Consider the following 8,485-nt stretch of genomic DNA (forward strand, 5'->3'; position numbering starts at 1 on the left):
TATGTTCGAGCTTACTTCTATTATCCCCAATGAATGAACGCACTTAAATTGCACAACTTGCTGGCATGGTTTCCTGAACCCCCTGACCCCCTCAGAAGCTAGTTTTGGGACAGTTGTCCTTAAATACTGCTGAGTGTGAACATGAATAAGACACGTCTCGTATGATGGGAGGCCTTGTCTGCTCACTCGCCTGCATTGAAGGAGCCCATGGACTGAGCCGTCTCAATCAAACTCACAGGGAATTGTGTGAGGAAATATCTGCTGTCTCCACATCAGTCTGCAGTAACAAACTTCCCAGGCCTGCCGTCCACTGGTACTGAATACCAAGAAATACTGACTTCAGGCCCATCATCTGTAATGTTTCTTTGTCATTGTTCATGTTCTCATAAAAATCCTTATAATTTTGACACCAGTTGTATGAATGTGTTAATTTGTTTGTATACTTATATTATTTCTTTAAAAATAAATTATTAAAAAAATACAATCTGGGAATAACACCGCCCCCCTCTCTCTCTTTATATATATATTGTTTTATATTTTCAAAATTTTAAATATTTTACTTTTTAATTTGGAGTTTGTAAAGTCAACCACAGCCACGATTTAAAACATGAATACAAAAATACATGCATGGTTCTGTTTTAAGGTAAATGTTTTTCAGATAGCCCAAACAATCGAGATTTCAAGACGTGTAAAATCTATATATGATTTATAAAAAGTTCATGACGAATAACGATTTATAGTAAAGTTTTTTGGAAACATAATGTATGTAGTCTACGCGATTACAGAGCAGTTATTTTATTTAAAAACTGCTATTTGCAATAGCAACTGAAGACCACAGACATGGAATAGTTAATAATAATAATAATAATTATTATTATTATTATTATTATTATTATTATTATTATTATTATTATTATTATTATTATGTACAATAGCCATTGAAGATCGCAGACAGGTAATGGTTAAATGTTGTTGTTATTAATTATTATTATTCACAATAGCAATTGAAGACTACAGACATGGAATAATTAAATGTTGCTATTATTATTATTATTATTATTAACAATAATGTTCAATGGTAAAACGTCTATGTTTGCTTGTTTTATGGATACACATTTTTGTAACCTTTTAACGTTTCAGCGGTTTACATTTAGAAACAGAAATAATAGTTCAGCGCCTTAATTCCCCCGATATCTCTATTGAATTGAACGTGGCTTTAATACAAACCTACGGGCTGTACATTAGGACAGACATCTGAGCAAAATAAAAAACCTTTCAATTGCACATTGTTTCAAATGTTATAATATGTCTGCCATTACAGGATAATGTAAGCCATGCCTCCATTACACCTGAATACCAAATTTACTCTGATAAAGAGTTTTCTGTTTTGCTCATTTGTGATGTATGCAATGCGACGGATTTCAATTGATAGTAAGGGTTTTTTCTGTTACATCAACTGGTAGGTATTGGGTTCGTTGCATAAATCTTCATTTAAGTGCAGAATAAATGACAGAATGCATTTCTGACTTAGAGAGAAAATGCCAGCGTGCAGTTCAATAAATTTAATAAAAACGCAAAAGGCTTCTGAATTTAGTCCTAGTCTCCATATTAGCCTATGCGGTTATAAATGTCTTCTGCAGTAAATGGTCAAGATAGCTACTTTGCATTTATTGTACATGTGAAAGCTTACTAGAAATGTGGAAGAAACCGGAATCATGTCGCTAAACTGCATTCCCTGGCTTTTCTGGTTTTAATCGCATCCATAGATTTCCTTCTTTAAAAATGAAGCTGTTTACTGTTGATGGGATACATCAGTTCCCCTCCATATTTCTGAATTCGTATTAAAGTGGAAAAGGTGAATTCATTAAGTTATGCGGGGGATAGTTTAGCAAATGCAATAGCAAAAGTAAACCGTGCAAGTTTATTAAAGTGTGTTATAGACTAATAATTCATATTTTTAAATATTTTACAGGACATTTTCTTCTCTTAAAGTTTTGAATGAAAAAGTAAACCTGGGTTAATATATATATATATCAACAACAGATACAAACACAATGCGATAATGATCCAATGAAAAAGAAACGTTCCTGTTCGCTTCATCCCCAGATTGAGTTCAATTGCATTCTTCTCTTTCCAGTAGACTCCCCCTAGTGGCCATTAAAGATGCCTACATTTGCTTTTTAAGACAATCCTCTGCAATAACTTGCTCGCTTGTCTCTACAGCCTATTTACATTTCACCACATCAGCGTCTGTGAAGAGATGCAATTCCTCTGTCAAAAATTATAACGTCTCCCCGCTTCAAGTGTCACTGCTCGCAGGAAAGGTTGTCAAAAAGGCTCCCTCACGGAAGCAAACAAGAGGAAGAAACTAATAGGATTAGAAAGATATCATTTAATGCTGTCACAGGGATGTTTGACTACAGCAAATTGTGTTGGCAATAGTATGGGCCCGGCATCACACACGCACAGTCAGATCTTAATGCAATCCCATCATACTTCTGCAACTGCGTTTAATCGAGTGCATAAAGATCCACAATGCATTTGAAATAATTGTCTTACTTCAGGTACACTAAGGCATAGCATATCCCACTTGTGCTCGTTTTGCGTTAAAAATACAATTGTAAAAACTATATATAATAGATAGCTATGATAATAGATCGATTTATAGATTTGTTCTGCAGCCGGCAATACGTTTGCAACATTAGGTTTTTATACTTAACATTATTGCTGATTAAAAAATAAAAAACACGAAATCTCTATCAATTATTAAAGATAATTTTCGTTTTTGCTTGACATTCATGGTTTAAATATAGCATATAAAATGCCAAGAATAGTACCTTTATATTTGGAAAAAATGATTAATTTCGACGAAGCGTATAGAAACACTCCGAAAATATTATAAAACAACCCCCCAAACATGATGAAAATGAAAAACATAGTTAGCATTTAAATTACAAAGAAACGTGTACACACATTAATAACGCAGTCGATTACAACATATTTAAGAAGTTTATTGATATCTTTTTGTGTGCCCTCGTGTTGAAAGTGACCTTCCGATATTCATATCAATAAATCACTTTTACTTAATTTACAATAAAATTATAAATCTTAAGTATATCATTAGAAATGTACAGTGCATTTGAATAATGCAAAATAAATAAATAAAAATAAAACAAACAAAAAAGACCGTTCAATTTCGTTTAGTCGCGGTGTTTTTCAGTATCACACTTTCTATTCCGGCCCTTTTCTCTCGTTTAATGTATTTAACAAGCAGGTTTTAATAAAGCTACCCTGAGAATAAATGGGTATATTAAAAACACTCTTTACAGTTGTCAGACAAACCTTTTACAGTTGAATTAAACGGTGATTTACATCTACGTATATAAAGTTTTACAAGCCATTCCAGATGTGTGATGATAGAAAAACATGTTTAAATGAAATTATTGAATCAGACGACTTCATTACTCAGTAAGGTACTTTAACCCATTCACTTGGTCTAGTTGAACACTGCATTTAAAGATGAGGGTCATCGTTTACATCACTATTTAAATATACAGACGTGGCCCAGATACATTTTCACTTTTTTGTGTAATTTATTAACCAAAAAGACTCTCCACTGGACAGCATAAAAACCATTCTGGCAGAATGGATTCCGGATAGAAATCTGAATTGTCCTTAAAAAATAGATGCTTGAAGGAAATTGTGACACAAAATTAGTAATTTAGCTCCCTGTAGCATTGGATGCATTTAGCAGTCTTTAAAGTTGGCATTGCTCAACTTTTTGTTGTCTTTTGGATACAGTTTCTATAACACCATTCTGTCCCCCCAAGTCATTAAATATAGGCTTTTGATATAACTGAATGTAACAAAGGTTTGTACATCAACAGTTTGACTTCATATGTATGTATATACATATCATTTTATTTGTTTCATTCCATTTCTACAAGTGCGATGTATAAAACGCAGGGGCCCCGTAAGTCTGTGACCCTAAGACGAAAGGGGACAGCACCGCATGGCTGGGCAGGAAGGGCAGCTGGGCGGTGCAGACCAGCCCGCCCGGGCCGTGACTGGCGTAGCTGGTGTGCATGGACAGCGGGCCCCCCATGGGCGGAGACGGGCTCAGCGGGCTCAGGCCTCCCCCCAGCCCGCCGCCCGGGCCGTTGGGGCCCCCGCCACCGCCCCCCGTCGGGGCGCTGGTGTCGGCCCCGGGGTTCTGCTTCTTCCACTTGGTCCGGCGGTTCTGGAACCAGATCTTCACCTGGGTCTCCGTCAGGCTGAGCGACAGGGCCAGGTTCAGCCGCTCGCACACCGACAGGTACCGGGTGGACTTGAACTTGTTCTCCAGGGCCACCAGCTGCTCGTAGGTGAAGGCGGTCCGGGCGCGCCGGGGTTTGCCCGACTTGGAGTCCGAGCCCGTGCGCTTCCTCTTGGGCTTGGCCTGCTGGCTCTGGCCGGTCTGTCCCGCCTGCGACGCCTGGGCTCCCGGGCTAGAGCTGCGCGTCACCGAGCCGTCGTCCTCATGGTGGCCCGGCTCCGAGTCCAGGGGCCCCGGCAGCGTGCTGGTGCTCTCGTCGCTGCACAGCTCGTCGTCCGGCGTGTCGCTGCGGGGGCTGCGGGGGCTGCGGGGGCTGCGGCTGAACGCCCGGTCGCGCTCGTCGGGCTTGTACAGCACCGCGTCCTCTGCGCACAGGAGGACAGGGAGAGTTAGTTTAACTAACGAAAACAACGACTCAAAAACGTAGCCAACACACCTGGACATTGTAACTGAACATATTAAAAAGTAGCCTATACTATATACAGCCTATATAGGTGTGTGTATATATATATACATATACACCCACACACACTATACGCACAATGACCTGCTGTATTCGCTGTATTCTTTCAAAATATTTTATAGTAAGAAATACTTTAATTCATTCCATGTTCATTATTAATAATCAAAACGTATTTTACATCAGACATAGTTTACACCACTAACGTTTGTCACATATAAAAACGTGTCTACATCCTGCTACTAAAATATACAAAGTTTATTATTATTACTAGTCTATAGAAAAGTTACCCCGGTATGCATAGTCTGTAACTTTTGAAAACGCCTAGAGTAAATTAATGTTTCTCAGTGTTAATGGTCATAATTAAAATATAATTTGCAATATGTTTGTCATTCGTTTCCTAATTGAATTTTTAATTTATAATAATTATAGCAATGTTATTAGCAGTTCTATTGATTAGAAGAAATGCAGAACACCAATTAAGGTGTTTGTCTAATGCATAATCTAATTAACCATCATTTAATTCATAATTGATCATAATATAATCCAATTAACAGGGTCTTCAAAAAATAAAAGCGCGTTTTGTATTTATACAATATTTAAAAGGTAATATTGACGCAATACTATTTCAATTATTTACTGTAAAAAAATGACATTAATTCCGAAGATTCCTATAGACCATATTATATTATTATGATTACTATGATTAAATGTCACTTGTTAAAACGAATATTGATAAAAACCATATACATAATTATTTCAGATGCATTTACTTTACATTTTGGAAGAGCAGTCGCAAAGGAGAAAGCCTTTTTATTGGTCAGAATTAGAAAATGAATTTAAAAATTATGTATTTAACTGTAACATTGATTGAAAAGGGCATATGTTTATTTTCTTTCTTTTCTATCAATTATTTTTTCTGTATGTAAATCAAACCACTGCTATTCAGTGATACTGCAGACTTTTTAATAAGCTCTTTTTTACTTTTCTGAGGCAGATGACTAAAAACTATTCTGGGAGTTCTGATAAAGTAAACTTACAGGGAAATATTTGGCTTCAATGTATTGAAATAGTTTAATTTCAAGTAACATTTACGCTCACAGTTAGATGCAGGCCCGGTTAGGACAGTTTGATGGTATGACAGTACATGTCTCTGTTTTTACTTTTCTATCTGTATGCCTGCTTTTGCTGTAACAGGATTAGGACAGGGGACCTTGGTTTAAATTTGGAGTCGAGGGGGGGAAAAGCAATCTGCTTCTTCGGATCAATAGCATCCCTTAAAGTGTAATAGGTTTTAATCGAGTAATTATCCGAATTTTGACCCTATAATTTAGATGTTGGGGGGGAGTTTGCAAGCTGCCTGAAAGAGATATGCACAACTCGATAATAGGATATCGACCAGGCCGGTCCGACATGCCACTCTGGGGCGATTTTCCCCATTATCCAGCCTCTTTAACGCGGCTAAGCACATTTTACCTTAAATGTAATCGAAGGAATTTAATTGTTTTTCTAGAGATAACCAGCGTTTTGTCACAATTAGTCTGATTCGTCCTAAAAAAGGCAAAGGGAGAAGAAGAAAATTGAATCTGTCGCCCTGAGCAGCACAGAACAAGCCAGCGAGAGAGATGTCTCTGAGATTGCGCTCCAGAGCCCCACAATGACAAGAACACATTTTAATCGGTTACAAACAAATTAACTAACATTATATATTACATATATATTCTTATGCATACACACTATTTCACATAACTGTTGCTGTACTGATGGCACTCATTTTACAGTTTCGGTTCGTTTCCTGTACACCCAACCCAGTAACACGGGATCATAGATTTTCCCCGTCATTTCACATTTTCACACAATACATTCAATTCAATTTTAATGATGAAAATGATAAGCAACTGTTTATATTGCTATTTACAATCGATTTCTTGTACAAAAATAGTAGCTGGTGATTAAGCATGCTTTTGGGGCCTAAAATACAATGTAACGTCATTTATCTGAGCTTTTATATAGGCTATATATATAAACTAAGTTTCTGTTGGTAAATAAAATCTAATCTACAGACGTGTTTAGGGCGTCCCAGTATCATGACCCGCTATCAGGAGTAACTGGTGGTATGGCACATGTTTTCAGTTGCTGTGCCCACAATCCTATTTAAAAACGCGTCTACCGCGCACCTGTCACTGAAGTTACACCCGGGATGATCTTACAAATGTATATTTAAATCTAAAGTAAATGTTGAAAACTGAGATTGAATAAAACAGTTTGCATTACTTAATACTGTTATTAAAACAACTGAAGACAGATGTGAGAGCAGAAGGGCTGACTTTTAAGTTTATAATAATAAGAATAATAAGAATCACAAATATAAAAACAAGATGCCAAGGCCATGTGTGTCAATACAAACAAAACCGGGAGCTATAAATACTTACTAATCAAATCTGCCGATGGTTTGCACGGATCATAGTCCTCCGGGTGAGGTTTGTGCTCTGCGGGGACAGGAGACGCATCCTCCCCGCCTCTGTTCTCCGAGCCCAGGGAGAAGTCGCCCCCGCTCCGGTACAACACGCTGCTCGAGTGCCGCTTTTTACTGGTAAATTTGTTTGGGTCCAAAATGTCCAGAACGGAAAACGAGGTGGTCCTGTGCACGGTCGGGTTTGCCAGCGCGGCCGCCTCTTGCCTGGGTGAATTGCCCTGGTTGTCCCCCTGCTGCCTGTCCCTGTTCCCCGGGCAGGAGAAGCCCGACAGCTCGCTGCCCTGAAGCCTCTGCTCGCCGTGTCCGTCCATGCCCTCCGTGTGGAGGCTGCAGGGCAGGCTGTCCACCACGGCCACCGCTGCCTGGGCTGGGGGAGCAATGGAGATGTCACTCACCTGAGCCTTGTCCCTACTCACGTTCATGGCTCCCCAGAAAGGAGCAAGGGCACTGTCTCTGTCAGCTGCACCCACTGCTTTTTTTCTCTCTTTTGCTTAAAAAAGTATTTTCAGGAGAAAGACCCTCTAAAAAAAAAAAAAAAGCCAAGGTGTCAGACCTCTCTCTCTTCAGTGCGCTGCTGAGAGCCCCTCAAACAGCCTGTACCGGGTCCACAATGCACTCAGAGGGTGCGGGTCCACTATAGGATGTTGCTCTCCCCTGCTCTACTCCTTTTTTGGTTTTTAACCATCCCCTCAGGACCCTCCGCCGTTTATGTCGCCCCCTCCCTCTCTCTTGCACACACTTGCACATGCAATCTCTCTCTCTCTCTCTCTCACACACACACACACACTCGCACCTTATTTATGCATTCATATTCAGCTGCGCATTGTAATTGGCTACAAATTAATCCCGTGCCTCTAATAGCCTGTAATCTCCGTCCGAGAGCGAGAGAGGAGTGAGGGATGATGTTGCCTGTGATATACTTGGCTGTCAGCTCTGTTTCTGAACACCTCCACTCAGCTGGAAAGCATCTAAATAGGCAGATTTTTTAACGTGTGTGTGTGTGAAGGGAGGGGGGGGGTGACAGTTTCTTTAAATAATTACAAGATCATAATGCACAGCTCAAACCTATAGATCCCCCCATATTATTTTTAACCACTCTGTAGTTGTCTCTTCATGGCAATGCTGTTATCCTCTTTAACCTATAATATAACTGCACAGCACATAGTTAGGTGGTATTTACCGTTTTCATGTTTCATTCATATGCGAACTATAGTAATACTGGTACATGGCTACA

The 8,485-nt window shown here is 39.2% G+C and overlaps 1 protein-coding gene across 1 annotated transcript; it reads right to left on the bottom strand.

The window, feature by feature from the left end:
* Nucleotides 1-3,169: 3,169 nt before the first annotated feature.
* On the bottom strand, nt 3,170-7,960 carry nkx1.2lb (NK1 transcription factor related 2-like,b). Its single transcript, XM_066720990.1, has 2 exons — nt 7,208-7,960; nt 3,170-4,680 (listed from the first exon to the last, which is right to left on the bottom strand). The coding sequence occupies exons 1-2, from the start codon at nt 7,671-7,673 to the stop codon at nt 3,941-3,943; spliced, it is 1,206 nt and encodes a 401-aa protein (XP_066577087.1). The 5' UTR covers nt 7,674-7,960; the 3' UTR covers nt 3,170-3,940.
* Between the last annotated feature and the right edge of the window lie 525 nt (nt 7,961-8,485).

This window comes from Amia ocellicauda, chromosome 13, assembly GCF_036373705.1.
Source record: "Amia ocellicauda isolate fAmiCal2 chromosome 13, fAmiCal2.hap1, whole genome shotgun sequence".
NCBI classification, from domain to species: domain Eukaryota; kingdom Metazoa; phylum Chordata; class Actinopteri; order Amiiformes; family Amiidae; genus Amia; species Amia ocellicauda.

What these genes read in the sequence shown, in the direction of transcription:
- nkx1.2lb (XM_066720990.1), bottom strand. Translation starts at nt 7,673, where the DNA reads ATGAACGTGAGTAGGGACAAGGCTCAGGTGAGTGACATCTCCATTGCT. An exon ending in ACCATCGGCAGATTTGATTA is followed by an intron (nt 4,681 to 7,207) that starts GTAAGTATTTAT and finishes TCCTGTGCGCAG; the next exon opens with AGGACGCGGTGCTGTACAAG.